This window comes from Oratosquilla oratoria, chromosome 16, assembly GCF_046742065.1.
Source record: "Oratosquilla oratoria isolate Oo_2021 chromosome 16, ASM4674206v1, whole genome shotgun sequence".
Taxonomy (NCBI): Eukaryota; Metazoa; Arthropoda; class Malacostraca; order Stomatopoda; family Squillidae; genus Oratosquilla; species Oratosquilla oratoria.
The window spans coordinates 52,662,965-52,681,429 of record NC_134792.1 but is presented as its reverse complement, the minus strand read 5'-3'; the positions used below and the strand labels follow the sequence as shown (position 1 = coordinate 52,681,429).

Genomic DNA, 18,465 nt, shown 5'->3' with positions numbered 1-18,465 from the left:
TGTTGAAATATATATATCCACACAGATGAGTACACACTAATGATATGAATGATACTGTGATGAATGTGGGACTTGTATACCCACACCATTAGGGAAGTCTACTTCACACCTTTAATGCAATTAAACACCTTAACCTCACGGAATGTGAAACCAACTCACCGGGCCCTTTGAACTAGGTTATATTTAAAACAAGTATTACTGTTATTAATAAGAATTATCATCTATAAATTGGGGGCTTTTTTCCACCCAGGGATCTTCCTATGTGGGTCTTTTTTCCGGGATTCGTGGATCATCATGTGACATTTGAGGTGACCCTTTTTGTGAAAAAAGTGGAATCACATAGGTCACACTGAAATAGCTTCTCTCATGTGTGAGTCATCATGTGATGTTTGAGATGACCCTTTTGCGAGAAAGCAGAATCACACAAGTTACACTGGAATGGCTGTGTGGGTCCTCATGTGACGTTTCAGATCACCCTTGTGTGAGAAAGCAGAACCACACAAGTCACACTGGAAAGGCTTCTCTCCTGTGTGGGTCATCATGTGATATTTGAGATTACCCTTACGTGAGAAAACAGAATCACACAAGTTACACTGGAATGGCTTCTCTCCTGTGTGGGTCATCATGTGACGTTTGAGAGCACCATTTTGCGAGAAAGCAGAGCCACACATGTCACACTGGAATGGCTTCTCTCCTGTGTGGTTCATCATGTGATATTTGAGACTACTCTTATGTGAGAAAGCAGAATCACACAAGTTACACTGGAAAGGCTTCTCTCCTGTGTGGGTCATCATGTGATCTTTGAGAATACCCTTACGTGAGAAAGCAGAATCACACAAGTTACACTGGAATGGCTTCTCTCCTGTGTGGGTCACCATGTGACGTTTGAGACTACTCTTACGTGAGAAAGCAGAATCACACAAGTCACACTGGAAAGGCTTCTCTCCTGTGTGGGTCATCATGTGATCTTTGAGACTACTCTTATGTGAGAAAACAGAATCACACAAGTCACACTGGAAAGGCTTCTCTCCTGTGTGGGTCATCATGTGATCTTTGAGACCAGCCTTTTGTGAGAAAGCAGAATCACACAATTCACACTGGAAAGGCTTCTCTCCTGTGTGGGTCATCATGTGATCTTTGAGATTACCCTTGTGTGAGAAAGCTGAATCACACAAGTCACACTGGAAAGGTTTCTCTCCTGTGTGGGTCATCATGTGATGTTTGAGACTACGCTTATGTGAGAAAGCAGAATCACACAAGTTACACTGGAATGGCTTCTCTCCTGTGTGGGTCACCATGTGACATTTGAGATGACTCTTATGTGAGAAAGCAGAATCACACAAGTTACACTGGAAAGGCTTCTCTCCTGTGTGGGTCATCATGTGATATTTGAGACTACCCTTTTGTGAGAAAACAGAATCACACAAGTTACACTGGAATGGCTTCTCTCCTGTGTGGGTCACCATGTGATATTTGAGACTATTCTTATGTAAGAAAGCAGAATCACACAAGTTACACTGGAAAGGCTTCTCTCCTGTGTGGGTCATCATGTGATCTTTGAGACTACCCTTACGTGAGAAAGCAGAATCACACAAGTCACACTGGAAAGGTTTCTCTCCTGTGTGGGTCATCATGTGATGTTTGAGACTACCCTTACGTGAGAAAGCAGAATCACACAAGTTACACTGGAATGGCTTCTCTCCTGTGTGGGTCACCATGTGATATTTGAGATTACTCTTATGTGAGAAAGCAGAATCACACAAGTTACACTGGAAAGGCTTCTCTCCTGTGTGGGTCACCATGTGATATTTGAGACTACTCTTACGTGAGAAAGCAGAATCACACAAGTCACACTGGAAAGGCTTCTCTCCTGTGTGGGTCATCATGTGATATTTGAGACTACCCTTTTGTGAGAAAGCAGAATCACACAAGTCACACTGGAAAGGCTTCTCTCCTGTGTGGGTCATCATGTGATGTTTCAGATCACCCTTTTGCGAGAAAGCAGAATCACACAAGTCACACTGGAAATGCTTCTCTCCTGTGTGGGTCATCATGTGATGTTTGAGACCACCCTTTTGCGAGAAAGCAGAATCACACAAGTCACACTGGAAAGGCCTCTCTACTATGTCATCATGTGATATATATGTGGTAATATTTTGGTGAGAAAACTGCATAAAATAGGTCGCACTAGAAATGTTTCTCCCCATGAGATAGCTGAGGTATAGATGCTACATCGGGTTTTCTTTGTTGCATGACAAATACATGGAATCTATGGATAACTTTCCCACAGAAATGTTGATGGTTACCTTTCTGGAAAAAATGTAATCATAAGATTGACATTAACTTTATGAGATTTGTAATAGTAGGATTGTGGGTATTTTGTACCCAAACCATTTCATACATGCCATCCCCTATTATACAAATATTATAAATCAATAAAATTTTAATACCTATAATCAAACATTTTATTCTCACCCTTAGATTAAGGGTGCAGTATTTAAACCACCACCTAAACACATGTATCCTCACCCCTGAACCAGGGTGTAGCATTCTACCCAACACCTAATACCCAATTTATAATTTATAAATAACCAAATTTATTTTTCATAAGTTCACGCTGCTTTAATGCAGCATTTCTTTTTGGTTTGAGATCTCTATTATTTGCAGATGGAGCTTGAGGATTTCTTTGATTTGAGTCGTTTCCAGTATCTACCTCTGAAGGATGTGATGGGTTTTGACTTCCAAGAGTGATATTTAATTACATGGGATACAAATTCTTTATTGTATAGAAGGCAATTTCTCCACTATTTTGTTTCACTTTAACAGTCCTAACCTTGTTGTCATGCCCAATAATTATCTCTAATATCATTCCCATTAACTAAAAGGGTCTGGGTTTATTTGGATGTTTAATCAAAACTACATCTCCTTTCTTTATCTTGTCAGACCATTCTTTCTGGTAAAGATTTTTTGCATGATCCTTTAAACTCAGAAGATAGTCTAAATCCCTCAAACATCTCATTCTGCTTGCAAAGTGCATTTTCAAGATTTTCCTGATTTTCATCATTAACCCAAATATCAGTTTCATCTTGGAACATCAATGAACCAATGTTGTTAAGTTTGAGGAATGAATTTGGAGTTATAAATTCAAATTCTTCTGAACTGGCTCTATAAGTGAGAGGTCTAGAATTAGTGGCATTTTTTATGTTTGAAAGGGCAGTGAGAAACTCAAAACATGTTGATTTAGATCTTCCAATCGCCTTATACAGACAGTTTTTTACTGTTCTGATAAGGCGTTCCCATGCTGCCCCAACCCATGCTGAATATACTGGGATTCTTACATGTTTGATTTTGTTTTTTGAGAGTTCATCCAAAAATTCATTTGACTCGAGTTTTCTCTGATATGTCTCCCCCTTTCACAAATGATCGGGCATTATCACTGTACAAGTAAGTTGGAATAGTATACTGATTACAAAATCTTTGAAAGGCCAGAATGAAATTCTTAGTTGACATGTCAGGCAACAACTCAAAATGGACAGCCCTGATATTAAGACAAGTGAAAATCAATATAAAATATTTACTCAAAGCATTAGTATTATCTTTTCTCAAAAATAAATTACCTGTATAATCAACTTCCACATGATTGAAAAGTCTGATCAGATTCATGTGCTGCTTAGGCATACTGGTTACTTTAGGGTAATTATAGGCAAGTGCATTATACTTCTGGCAAATTTTGCAGTCCTTAATTGAAGCTTTAACAGAAGATCTACCCTTTGGGATCCAGAATCCTTGGGACCTTAGGAAATTGAAAGTAGTACCGACTCCCATGTGTTGTATCTGAGCATGACAAAATCTGGTAAAAAGTACAGTGAAATGGTGATCTTTTCCCAAAAGTACAGGATTGTGCACATTATAATCAAATTAAGTGATTTGGAAATCCTTCCTCGTGATCTCAGGATGCCCTTTTCATCAAAAAACAAGTTTAAATTCAATACTCAGGAAGGCACTTCTGAATCTTTAAAGTTACTTGACTTGAGTGTATCCACTTGTTTAAGGAGGCTAATTTCTTTAGCAAAACCGACTGACTGATTTATCATGATCCAATAATCCAATGCCTTCTCATGAGAGTTTTCACCACTCTTCATACAAATCCACTTGAAGAGATACTCAGTGATTTTCATAACTTTATTAGTTTGAAAACTTATTAATGTCAAAAATAGGTTTGATTTCAACTTCCTTTCCTTGCATGGTATTGATATTTTGATTTATCAGAATTAAAACCCACACTCAACAATGGGTATTTAGGCCAGGTATTTAATTCATATTTCATCCAATCTGGTCCCTTGAGCCAAAATTCAAAATTATCTATAAATTTGTTGTAGGTTAATCCTCTAGTTAAGAGATAAGCAGGATTATTTTCAGTTTTGACATAATTAAAACTAATGAGAATGTTATAATCCCTTTTAAGCTGTTGTAGTTTACTATCCATCTCACCTATTCTATTTTTGACAAACTTAGATTTTAGTTTAGTCTGTCTGGTTATTAACCAGTTGAGCACAACTTGTGGATCAATAGCAATATTAATATAGTTGAATCTTATATTGGAATAGGCATTCAAAATAGTGGAGATGCACTTTAAAGCAAGAATCACTCCAAGTAGCTCCAAGACTGGGATACTATGTTCTTTTTCCTTGTTAGCAAGAGCCACTTTTGCTTTAGCAAATAAGAGGGAACTACTTTCCTTACTGGTACCATAAGCAACAAACCCAAAGCAATTTTGTGAGCTGTCACTAAAAATATTAAGTCCATACTCTTCATTCTCATTTAATGCCTGCCTAATAAAGGAGACCTGATTAGCTTTCTCAAAGTCTGGTTTGATATTATCCCACTCATTTATTATGTCCTCAGGCAATTTTTCATCCCATCCTAATTTGTGTTGCCACACCTTCCTCATCAGCAACTTTCCTTTGATACTAATAGGTAAGACTAACCCCAGTGGATTGAATAAACTTGAAGTCTCAGATAACAATTGTCTTTTAGTGCTGACAGAGTGAAATTCAACAGGCGCAAGCTGCATCTCATCTATATTAGGATTAAATCTGGAACCTAGAATTTTCTCTGTCTCATTTGAGTGTTCAACCGATTTGCCATCCCTTTCTATCAGTTGTCTCAGTTCAAGTGAATTTGAATTCCAAGATCGTGAAATAAAACCACCAAGAGCCATTCTTTCATAGCAAAGCCGATAAAGGTCAGTCATTTCCTTAAAATTATTACCTGTGAATATTAAATTATCAACATAGGATTGACTGGAAAAAATGTTAGTGCATTTGTCAAGAGGAAATTTACTGGCATGTTTCTTCAGTACATAATGTAGAATGAAGGGTGATGATGTAAATCCAAATACTAGGGTTATATATCTATAAGCAGTCAATTTATCCCTTTCCCAAAGGAAACAAAAACGGTTCTTGTCAAACTCTTGGCTGAGCCTAATTGACAGGAAGGCCTGCTTGATGTCACTCAGCAAGATTATATCATTAGTTCTAAAGCAAAATAACAGTTTAAGCAAGGACTCCATTAGATCAACTCCAGTATATGCAGCCTCATTCAAAGAAGGTAGATTCTTATCAGTTTTTAGTGAACAATTGAAAACTGCTCTAATCTTAGTTGAGACCTGCTCTTCCATTTAATGACTGGCCTATGTGGAATCCAAGTGTGATTATTCACCTTTTCAACAGAAAAGTCTATTTCACTCTGCTCTATGATTCCATCCTGAAGCTACTTATCAAAGACCTCTTCATACTTTTCATAAAGATTTGACTTTTTAAGAGTTTTTGAGACTCTCCTTAACACTTTTCTGGCAACCTGAAAATTAGAAGGGACCAGTTCTATTTTTTCCGAATGCCAAGGAAGCTTAACCTGGTAATGGCCATCTTTAAACTGAATAGCTTCATTAAATCTAACAATTTGTTCTTGATCCTCTGAACTATAAATTTCATTTTTACTAATTCCAATAGATTCCAAGCTAAAGAGATATTCTATCCCATTTTCAATATCTGAATCACTTAAAATGTTTTCTAGAGGATTAAAATGAGATTTAATTGGATTAAGTATCAGATTAACTGAGGTGTCATGAACTTTAGAAGACTTCTGACATTGATAGTTTTGAACTTCATTACTTGCCGTTTTTTTTTTTTTTTTTTTTTTTACTAATTTGAGAAGCCTGTTTCCTAGTCAAGAAATGATTGACATTACCAATAGGAATTACTTTATTTCCAATTACCATGCAGCTCCCTTGCAAGCACGGGGCAAATGAACATTCTGGAAGGAATTGAAGCAAGTCTACACCTATCAATGCATCCACCTCTATTAATTCATTATCCTGATTTAATCCAAAGGCTTCATCAGCTAATTCAAAACCTTGATCTTTTATATTTTTTAGGGCTTCATTCATACCCGGTACAACAAAACTATGCTGAGTGAAGGGTCATTAAGAAATGGCATTTGAATTATCTTATTTATTTTAACACCTATTAAGGTTTGCTTAAAGCTCTTAACTTCAGCTCCAATGAATGTTTTTATATTGAAGTCTATCATATTCAATGAGTCTAAATCCATACACAGCTCTTTAGCAACTCTTGCTGACATGTAGGATCGCTGACTCCCTGTATCAATTAGACATCTGATCTTCTTACTCTGTTTACCACGAATAAATTCCAAAGTTACAGTAGGGGAAATGTAATCATTTTCAGATTTTTGTTGAGATGTTAAACAAAGATGATTACTACTAGTATTAGGCCCTTTAAATTCAGGATAAAGGGGTGCTATATGGCCATGAGAATTACAATGTTTACAACCATATTTTAATTTATTTTGCTTGCCAAAGCATTCATCTTCTTTATGACCAGATCCAGCACAATGTGCACAGAGACCTAACTCCTGTACTCTCTCTGTCTTATCCTTAAGAGTTGAATATTTTTCACACTGTCCCAAAGAGTGACCTCATGCACTGCACAATTTACAAATAAGGTTTTTAGAGGGATCAACCTTATTTTGACTGGTCTTATAATTTTGAAGAGAACTTTTATTTTCTTTGGGTGCATTTTTTTAATTTTCTTTGGCCTTATTGATTTTATCAGATTTAGGCAAAGTAGTTTTACAGGTCTTAATTAGAGTCTTAATAATGTCATTATATGACTCAAAGATTTCAGTCAACGTAGGATAGTTTGTATTATATTTATGAACCAGTTCCCTTTTGAATGCTGTAGGCAACTTATTAAAGAGAATATGACTCAATAGTAAATTTCCAGGAGAATCTTTCACTGTAAAATCATAACCATAATTAGACTTTAATTAAAAAATGTATGCTCTTATTTCAGTGATGAATGACTTTAATGTAAAAAACTCCTTGTCATATCCTTGAGGCACTGTTGCGCTTAAAATCCTTCTGAAAGTTTCATCCACTATAAAGGGTACATCCAGAAATTCATCCTTCAATAATTTTAGTGCAGTATCATAATTTTCATTTATGATAGACAAATGGCTAATGATTTTCAAAGCATAACCCCTAAGATAACTATGTAAATAACTAAGCTTCACTGCCTGGGACATACTCTCCTTATCACCTATGACACTATTAAACTGATTGAGGAAAGAGGAAAAGGCAAATTTATCCTTTTCTGTTCCATCAAAAATGCTGCATGATAAGGGAGGCGGTTTAGTATCAAAATGGTCTAGCCTACTGAGTGTTTCAACAAATCTATCAGCATCTATAGAGCTTGCAGAGTGAATATTGGATTTATTCCCTGCCATTTTAAAATCCTGAAATTCGGATAGACTTTCATCTATTTCCATATGATAGCCTACTTGCTTATCTACTTCACTAGTAAATGTGTCAAATTTCTTAACATCTACTTCATTTTCCTATAAATGATCTAAAATTTGTTCATCTTTAACTTTAATTTCACTTATAACTTGATCAATAACATCTAATTGTTTACTACAGAAATGAATGTTTAATATCTTTTAATTGAGTGAATCCTTTAATTGATTAAGAATCAGAGTAACTTTTCTTTTAAGTATACCCCTTTCTCGTTTCAATTTAGCCAATGCAGTCTCAAATCCAGCTTTATCAAGATTATCATTATCCTCATTATCACTAGTCATGATTAGACTGTATTTATATAAAATACAAAAAAATATTCAGGTTGTACTAGCCTATGAATAAATTAAAACAATTAGATTTCACTAAAAATAGGCCATAATTCAAATAAACAAACTTCAACCTGGACACAAGGTTTCAACTAAGAACAAATAGGCCCTAGTACATACTAGGTGAACTTGACCAACTCATTTAATTGAACTCCTGAAGCTATTATATAAAACAACTTAATTTACTCACGAATATAGCCTTTTAATAATAATCGGCTAAGTAAATCAACAATTACTTTTTTACTATAAACAAGTAGGTCCACTTTCAGGCTCGAATACTGAATCAATTCACAGAGGTAAATTATTAGTTATGGCGAATTAGATGGATTATGCCGAGTCTTGATGTTAATAAGCCTCTCTTTAAATCACATAGCAAAATACTGCTTAACATGCCTAACCTTGAGGAGGTGCCCATTTATGTATCCATGCTACTCGCCAACAACCACCACTTGACTGCTGTTAATGTTGGTCACTGATTACTTAGTTGGTCATATCAATACACACTCATATGAACTTCATATAGTGGACTCTGCCAATAAATGGCAAACTGGTGTTTGCTACTACCCTTTTCTATTCTTTCACTACAATGTAAACAAACACATAGTTGCCAGATCAACTCCGACATGAGCCACTGTCCAATCCGTGTACCAGCTATAACTGCTGGCAATATTACAAACCAATACCGAATGCCTGGACTCACTTGAGGAAACATATTACATAAAAACATAGTCAAAAGTACATTCTATACAGAACTGTCGGAGACAATAGAGCTCATGGAGGAGTCATCTAACTCAAATCATCTAACACAAAAGTTCTCACAACTCATTCAGATCATCAGGTGGAAATTATTGCCCTCCATCAAATGCCCATATATGAATTAATCATAAACTATCATCCGTCACAGAAAATGATCTTGTAAATTTCAAGATAACAACAAATTCAACAGAACAAGAGAAGACATCACAACTCGGCAAGGATATATTGACAGCCTTTTTATTGAAATTGAACCAAAGAAATTCCATCACTAGAGGAACTACTTAATTTAGGGTTCAACTGCCTTATTATGTCTGAGCTCAAAATAGAAAAAAAAGTTCCAAAAAATGAACAGAATATGAAATTCTGATTGATGATGCAAAGAAATTAAGTAAAACAGGTGAAGTGTACAAATTTAAAATAACAATTGGAAGGACTTCTGTACTAGGGCTACTCTCTCTGGGTAAAGTATTTAATAGACCTAATCAAATATTTATCAATACAGGATCTGCAGTAAATGTTTTAATCAGTAAAGTGCTTAAAAAGGATGAAACCGGAAGTGAAACTCTTGGAACCAATCCATTACTCATTGCTAGGAGTAACAGGGAGTCAGTTAAAAGCATTAGGTAAGACTGACTTGGATGTTATTTTGTATAAAAATGAGCACTTGCACATTCTGGGGATAGTTGTAGAAGAATCTGTCTTCCTAGGAGATTTAGTGATAGGATTTGAAACAATGAGAAAAGAGGGCATGATCATATGTCTAGGTGAGTTAGGGATCTTAGCAAAATCACAGTTAATCCTATTTCTAAATCAACTAGATTTAGAGCCAGTATTTGAGATAAGAGAACCTATTGAGATTGATGGGGAAAGATAGCAATGCTAGATTGGATAGTAGCGGGTCAGAGTGGTCTATTCAAGAACAGAGAACACATGAGGAAGAAGACACACATAGTGGACACAGCTGAAATATTCAAGAAATCCCAGAAATTAATCAGAATTCATCAACTCCAAATGAAGCTTTGCTAATTGTGGAAGGTGGCACAATAAAGTCGACATTATTGCACTCCAGAGCAATTAACAGAATACAAGTGCAGTTGAAAGGCATCACTGTAGTCTTCAAAATTTTAACCATCCCAGAATCAATTAGGATAAAAGGTTTGAAATTGGACTTTGGGATTTATAAGACACACAAGAACAAGGCAGAAATATTAGTGCCACTTCCAATTCAAGAAGAAACAGATTTGGAGGAGAAATATAAGAGTCAACTAGGGCCTACTTGTCCTGAGTTAGAATCATGGTTAATCCCATTGCTAGTGAAGCACAATAAAGCAATTCCTTTGCCTGGGGACACCTTGGACAAAACAGCTGTTTTAAAACATCAGATCAAATTAAAACTGGTTTTCAACCTGTTTATATACCTGCCTACAGATTACCACATTCCAAGCTAGCCATTATAGATAACTTGATCACTGAAATGTTATCAAAGGATGTCATAGAACCCAGTCAAAGTGAATAGAACTTCCCATTGATTCTGATGCCAAATTCAGATGGTACCATGTGTCCGGTTATTGATTATAGGGAATTGAATAAACAGACAATACCTGATTGACTACCATTACTGGTGATAGTAGATATATTTTGTAGTTTGGGAACTAAGAATCAGTATTTTAGCACTACTGATTTCAAATCAGCTTTCTGGCAGATAAAGATGCACAAAGATTCTTAAGATTATACAGCATTTTCTACAAGGCATTATGCATTCAAGCAAATGCCATTTTAGTTATGTAACATTCCATAACTTATATGAAATTAATACAGTACTAAATGGGTTGTTAGGAAACACAGCCAGTACATTTCTGGATGATATCTGAATAGTTTTCCAAACAGCAACTGAACACTTTAAGATATTAAATTAGGTCCTCTCAAGACCTTTTTAATTATTTTGTGCCTTGTCCTTTTTGGCTACCTCCCTGGTAAGGGGGAAAAAAGCCTTGGTATATGTATGTATTCTCAAGACTAGTTGAATCAGGGTTGAAAGTGAAACTTTGCAAGTGCCATTTATTTGGAACATAAGATAAATAGACATGGACTTACTACAGTGAACTCAAAGGTAGAGACAGTGAAAAAATCAGTTGAATCAGGTTTAAAGGGAAATTGGAAAAATTAAAGTTTTTACAAGACAGTGTCATTTATTTGAGACATAAGTTAAAAGGCATGGACTCAGTACAGTGAACTCAAAGGCAGAGGCAGTACAGAACTACCCGGTACCAAACAATGCAGAGAAAGAAGTTTCATTAAAGACATTGACAGATTGGAAAAAGTACAAAGGAGAGACACAAAACTGATTCCAAATATCAAAAAGTAAATCATACGAAAATTGACTAAAACATATGAATCTGTTTTCCCTAAAAAAGCGTAGACTCAGAGGTGACTTGATAAAGTGACAAAATTCTTACAGTGAATGAATCTGACAAGAAATAATAGTCTCAAACTGTCCGGAAATAGATTTAATTTGGAAGTGGGTAGAAATAACTTCATCAACCTTGTAGTTAATAAATGGAATAAACTTCCTGCAGAGGCAGTGCAATGTAGTTCAGTTCGAAGCTTTAAGATTCGTTTAGATCAACATTTAAGCAAGACGCTGTAATGATTATAATTTATTTTATATTATTTGATTATTTGTTTGTTATTATTTACTATTTACTTATTTGTTTATTTTATTATCATTTATATTATCATAATTTTTATTCTATCTTTTTTTTTTATCATTTATGTATATTTTTTCTGCATCCGGCCTAGTTATGGACCAAAAGGTCTCCTGTCGGCATGCTCCACCTTTGTAATCCTTTGACAGGGTATTATAGGAAATTTATTAAGGAATATGCAGACACATCTAATCTATTAAATTCTTTGTGAAGGAGAGATTCCAAGTTCATTTGGGGTCCTGAACAACAACAAACTTTTGACAAGTTGAAAGTTAAATTTACTAGTTTTCCAGTTCTCATTTTTCCTAATTATGATAAAGTGCTCATTCTTTGCAAAATTGCAACAGATAGCTTTCACATTGAGATTTTGTAACAATGCACTACAATAAGGGAACATTAGTAGTGATATATTCACAAAAGAGTTTTAGAGATAAGATACTGGGATATCCAATCAGAGTGTGGACTGATCATACAGCTATTCAGAACTTATTCAAACATAAGAATCTTAGAGGCAGATTAGCCAATTGGTTTACTACACTTCCATGTTATGAGGTTAAGTTTGAATACATTCCAGGTAGGGAGAACATTGCAGCAGATGCACTACATAGGAATATTAGCCAACCAATGACAGGGTTGATCAATATTATTTGCAGTATTAACGAACTAGTACCATTAGATGAACTGATAATAAGGGTACAAAGAAAAAGACTTGGAAAACTGTAGCCCAGAACTTGATGAACCCTTGAGGTATTCCTCCAAAATAATCAAAGGGGTATAAGATAGAAGAATTTCATTTAAGCAATGAGAGGGAGTGAAGGATAGAGTAGAACTAGGAGTGGAGGAGGAATGGGGATGATTCAAGGAGGGAGTTACAAGGTATGCAAAGTTGGTGTGTGGAACAAGGAGGATGGGATGAAATAGAAGGAAGAGCAAGTGGTGGGATGAAGAAGCAAAGAAAGTTGCAGAAGAAGCAAGCATTTATAGACTGTTTACAAAACAGGATCAGAGAATCATATGAGAGGTACAAAGAAAAGAGAAAAGAAGCATAGCATAAGATAAAGGAAGCAAAGAGGGAGATGTGAAATGGGGTACGAGTATAACAGAAATCTTTGAAATTAATAAAAAGGTGTTTTGGAAAGAAATAAAGCAGAGAAGAAAAGGTAAAAGGTAAAGATGGAGAGATGATAATGGAGGAAACGGTGGTAAGAGGAAGATGGGCAGAGTATTTCAGGAAGTTGCTAAATGTGAAGGAGGATAAGGAAGGAAAGGTAAATGCAGTGGGAAGCTCTAAGAAAATGACAGTGATGGTGGACTGGCTGGTGAGGTTGTTTAATGTTTGTTTAAAAGAAGGTAGAATGTTGGGGGACTAGTGGAGTACCTGTATAGTTCCACTTTACAAGGGAAAAAGGAACAAGTGTGAATGTTCAGTGTAGTTGGGAAGGGTTATGAGAAGGGTTTTGTTTGAGAGGAGTAGGAGAGGAACAGAGGGAGTAATTGGTGAGGATCGGTGTGTGTTTAAGACATGTAGGGGTTGCGTGGATCAGATTTTTGTGGTAAGGCAGATATGTGAGAAAACTTTAGGAATAGGTAAGGATGTTTTTTGGGATACTAATAGATTTGGAAAAGGCTTATAACAGGGTAGACAGGAAGGCATTGTGGAAGGTATTGCAGATACATGGGATAGGAGGGAAGCTGTTGAGAGCAGTCAAGAGTTTTTACGAGAGTAGTAGAGCCTGTGTTGGAATCAGAAATGGTTTGAGGTAAAGGTGGGACTTTGCCAGGGGTGTTTTATGTTGCCTTGGCTGTTCAATTTATACATGGATGGGGTGGTGTGAGAGGTAAATGCAAAGGTAATTGGCCAGGGATTGGAGATGGTTAAAGAAAATGGAGAAATGTAGGAGATAAGCCAGTTGTTGTTTGCTGACAACACTGCACTTGTGGCAGGATCAGAGGAATTAAGTGAGTTAGTAATGGAGTTTGGGAAGGTGTGCAAAAGAAGGGAGTTGAAGATAAATGTGGGTAAAAGTAAGGTGATGAGATGTACAAGGGAAGAATGTGGTAGCAAATTGGAAGTATCAAGGGCGAGAGATAGTTTTAGATACTTGGGTGCAAATGTGGCAGGAAAGTGATGAGTGGAGGTGGAGGTAGAATGCAGATTGAGAAGAGCAAGTAAATGCCTTGGTGGATTAAAGTGTAATGAGAAACAGATATTTGGGAATGGATGCTAAAAGGAGATTGTATGAAGGACATTGGGAAAGAGAGGAAGAGAGATGACAGAAGAAGATAGGGATGAATGGAGAATGGTCCTGTATGGATGGATGATGCTGTGATGCATGGAAAGGAATGGGTGGAGGATGGGGGGCTGAGGGAGTATGTGTGAATGATATTATGCAGCCCAAAGGGATTTCTCCCCATCTTCTCCTTTTCTGCATGAGGGGGCAGAGAGGGGGGGGGTCACCAATAAAAATGAAGCAGCATTCCTGTGTCTTGCTGACCAAGGGCAGTTGGAGAGATGCAGGAATGACCTGTCATCCATGAGGAGCTAAGATAAGAGGGAGGAAGGGGTGAAAGAATGTGGAGTACAGTATGTGGGGATGGAATGGGTGGGAGTGGACTTTATACCTTTGTTTTTTGGCTACTTCCCTTGTCTTGGGAAATAGCCATTGGTATGTATTTTATGATTATGTTAAAGCCATACAAGAATTAAATGGATGTATAGCATGATAACAAGAATAAATCAAGTTCTTATAGCCCTTAGAATTGTGTGATTACAAATGAAGCCTCAAATCAGAGTATGACCTAAGTAATGTGGAGTCATCACAAAGTATGAAAAATGGAACAACTGTCATTCCTTTATTTTTTCATCTTTTTCCATCATTTCTTTTTCTGGTTGGAAATAATCACTCCTCTGTATGGACCCTAATGAATTCCCTAGAAAGGAAGACAATAAAGTGGCCAATAATTGCACAGGATGCAACTGGCCAGCCTCCACAGAAACATCAGAGTTGGGAGTAAAACAACTTTCAAAACTGGAATTCTTAGCAAGTACCAGTTTCAACATTCAATGGAATCCAATCAACCTGTAGCATCAAGAATCTTAATGTCATCAACTCTATTTTAATATTATATGCACAGTTTTCTTTTTTGTATAGGAAAAATAAAATAGATGTGTGCAAAATATGTCATTGTTTGTGTTTTATACATGGATTACCTATATCTTGTGGCATTCTGCCTGGATACCAGTTGGAAGATGTGGTATACCAGGAAGGGATCAGAGTGGAACGAATTGATTAGAAATGTGTGTGGAGCAGGAGATGGTGGTTGGAAAGGAGCCCCTCCAAAATGTTAGGTTAGGTATTTATCAACCCCCAAGCATTTATTGACCCTTTGCATACTCGCATTGACTGCCATGGGTCTACATCAACCACTCTGGAGGCCTCTGGTCTTGCCAGTGCCTGACAAGCATGTATCACATGACTGCTGTCAATAGTTTTCCTCTAATGGCATTTAAACTTGAGTTCCTGGTGCCTAGGGAATCCATAAACTTCATCCCGTGACAGAAACATGGACCTTGTTATGAATAGAAGGATCTCCTGGCCTATTTTTTTGCTTTGACACTGCATAAAAAACATATTGTATTATCCAAAGTTATATTGCATTCAGGGATCTAAATCCTGACATTAGCAAAACACCCAACAGGCAATTTTTTCCCCAACAATTTTCCTGTTGATTTGACCAAATCGGGTGTTCCATTTCAATTGGACTGCATTGGGAAATAAGTATTGTGATTTAGAGAAACATGCAAAGGCAGTGATTAGTGCGAGAAATGACAACATTGTTCAAATAAACGATAAATCAAGCACAGTATTCTCTTATTCTGACCATATCTAACCTACTCATTCTCTCTCTCCCTCATGAAAAATAGATTTTTCAATGGTATTTGTTTAATTTGTTTCTTGTATTCGATACAAGATCATTTTCATTCTCTTCCATACATACATATTTTTTTTTTACAATAAATGTATAGTAATGATTCTACATAATAATAATTTTAAGTATTCACATAGATGTTTGCCAGTCTGCAACCCTTTCCTATATCATCTGCTAGCCCATGTTTAAATACAATGAATTCATTGTAACGTCGGCAGCAATTTTTAAAACACCAAGACATGTTAGGTTACAAAATTTAACCTCCCTGCAGACAGCCCCCTCTACAATTTTTTAAATGCTGTGTTTCTTTCAACAGAACAATACCTAATTTGATCTCATTACTAACCTACAGCATTCTTTCTAAAGTACCCAACACCCACACAGCTACAACCATAATGGCCTGCAACTTCCAGGCATCAATCTATTCATGTAGGCTCTGTCTGGCAAATGCCTACAATAATCTTTTCTTTACCTATGTCTGTGGCTTCCTTCATTGCAAATCATTTTCGTGACACTCTTCAACGTCTCACAAATGTCTAAACTATTTCAAATATTCTTGCAGTACAAAGGCACTTTTATTATTTTTTTCTACATGGTTTATCCCTACTTAGCGAATATATTTGTCACAACAGAGCTAAGAATGCTTAAATCATAAGCCCTATCAAGGGGTAAGCTAACTAATCTGTTTTTGTTTCGTAATCCAGAAATCTACCTCCTTACGATCTGACCTTTCACAAGCTGTGGTTTACTAACAGTCGTTATGTGCAGGAAGTAGTGGTGAGATGATAGCGGTACTGGTGGTTTTTTCTTTTTTTTTTCATCCGGGATTGGGCATGTGTAAAATAAAAGTCTTGCTCACAGGCATAATAAGCCGATTAAGAACATCGGTTATGTTTTGAAGATATGTGGGGTTTGATTGCTAATATAGGATTTGTTAGATATTGTTCCTAGCATATATCAATATATTCAAAACTACTGATTGAAGAACTGGGCAACAATCTGTTACGTAGAGATGTTTATGCACCTTAACTTAAACTGGAAAAACAAAGATGGCAACGTGATATCATATAATTATATCAAAATGGGTCAAGATTATCATTTAGCAGGGCAGGACTCATAGTAAATAATGGAACGAAAATGTACAAATCTGACTAGGTTTAAGAAGGAAATAGACAAGTTCTGATTTACAACAGTGATCAACAAATGGAATAGACTTTATAACCATCATGTAATGAGCGCTGAAATCATTGGGGACAATTTACCGATTCACCCAACCATAGAACTTGATATCTGGCTCATGTGTGATAAATGTTGTGATATGAACGATGGTGTACTTCATTTTCTGCGCAATTCAATGGAGTATTTTTTTAAGATATTAATTGTTAAAGTAATGCACTTAGGCCTACCTCTCCTCCCGAACGATCTGGGGGGAAATGTGGGAAATCGGGGTTTTTGGGTGGGGAGAATTTACACATGGAGTAATGACTGTTGCAGAAGACGTCTAAAAAATAACGCATAATATCAAATAACAAACACACAGATTCTACCTTCTATGTAAGGATTGCGGCACTGTACTAAGAATTAGCCATATTTGTTATTGTTATTAACCTACGCTTCCAACGAATAGCTACATTAGCGACGAATAGCTACTTTTACCCAAATAACGTCTTCCTTAGGTTCCTCATGTCTTTCTCCTAAACATTGGGTTCTTGGGATGGGCGATTATTACATCCAGTAACGGCCGTTACCGCAATAACTAGTAATTGGTACAAGATTTTAACATACATAAGCGCGAGCGTATGTTTTGCCCACGCGTTCTCACATATATTTTTTTTTAACTACATTGGAGCGTTGTTCTGAGAGTAGCGTTGCCTCATCTCCAATTTATACGCTACTTGCTACATTGGAGCGCTGTTGTTAGAGTAGCGTTGCCTCATCTATAATTTTTAAGCTAGCTGTACAATTTAATGGGGGAAGTGTTAATTTTGATGGAAGAAATGTTAATGAGGCATTGAATGTCAATAGATAGATAGATAGATAGATAGACTTTATTTGGCAATAAATCAATGTACATGAAGTGCAAATAATGACAAGAACACATAGTTCGAAATAATAAATGTAAATTGCCGAGGATAACACAAAAAGCATGAACGCTTATTTCCATTGTGGTCCTCATCAGGCAATTTTTCTACATTAAGTCACACGGACAAACATACATAGGGGGTTGAGGGGACCAGAGACACGCATGAGTAATACCAGTCAGTACACATGACACGTAAACATTGTTATATATTTGCTAATATTACTGAAATGTTTGTACACATAGGAACATTGAGTCCGAATATTTGAGCACCATCCAAAAGGAACCTTGCATTCAGCAAAGGAACAACAAAATAATGATGAACTGTAACAAAACAGTATGAGTGAGTACTATATCGGAGTAGTACCATTAATAATATATTGCATTTTTCTACATCTGTATCAACATGGATGAGTGAGTACTATATCAGAGTAGGACCATTACTGATATACTACAATATTCAACATCTGTAACAACATGTAGTTATAGTGAATCCTAATAGGGTTACCTATTAATTAAATCTAACATTTTACCTGAATCTCAGGACGGAGTGGGCAATTACTATGGGTAGTACATTATAACCTGAAGCACCAGAGGTAGGGTACAGGGGACCAGTACTCGAATGAGTAAAACAACAAGGAGAATGAGGAAAGAGGTCAGATCATAACTGTTCTCGGAACCTACCTGAGGCATATGCCATATTATGACTGGCAAAACAAGGGTGGAAACCAATTTGTAAACATCAATCATTGTTATGCTTAACTAAACTTCTGAAGAAAGGGGGGGGAG

At 36.4% G+C, this 18,465-nt stretch overlaps 1 protein-coding gene across 2 annotated transcripts; it reads right to left on the bottom strand.

The window, feature by feature from the left end:
• Nucleotides 1–425: 425 nt before the first annotated feature.
• Nucleotides 426–17,194, bottom strand: LOC143034000 (uncharacterized). Of its 2 annotated transcripts, none has more exons than XM_076199811.1 (2): nucleotides 17,144–17,194; nucleotides 426–2,310 (listed from the first exon to the last, which is right to left on the bottom strand). In XM_076199811.1, exon 2 carries the CDS (start codon nucleotides 2,205–2,207, stop codon nucleotides 429–431), a length of 1,779 nt encoding a protein of 592 aa, XP_076055926.1. In that variant the 5' UTR covers nucleotides 2,208–2,310; nucleotides 17,144–17,194; the 3' UTR covers nucleotides 426–428. The 2 variants fall into 2 exon arrangements, with proteins under 2 accessions (XP_076055926.1, XP_076055927.1); XM_076199812.1 differs by lacking the exon at nucleotides 17,144–17,194 and adding an exon at nucleotides 17,003–17,107.
• Nucleotides 17,195–18,465: the final 1,271 nt, after the last annotated feature.

Bases quoted from the DNA above. Each gene is read 5' to 3' on its own strand.
- LOC143034000 (XM_076199811.1), bottom strand. From the start codon at position 2,207: ATGGGGAGAAACATTTCTAGTGCGACCTATTTTATGCAGTTTTCTCAC.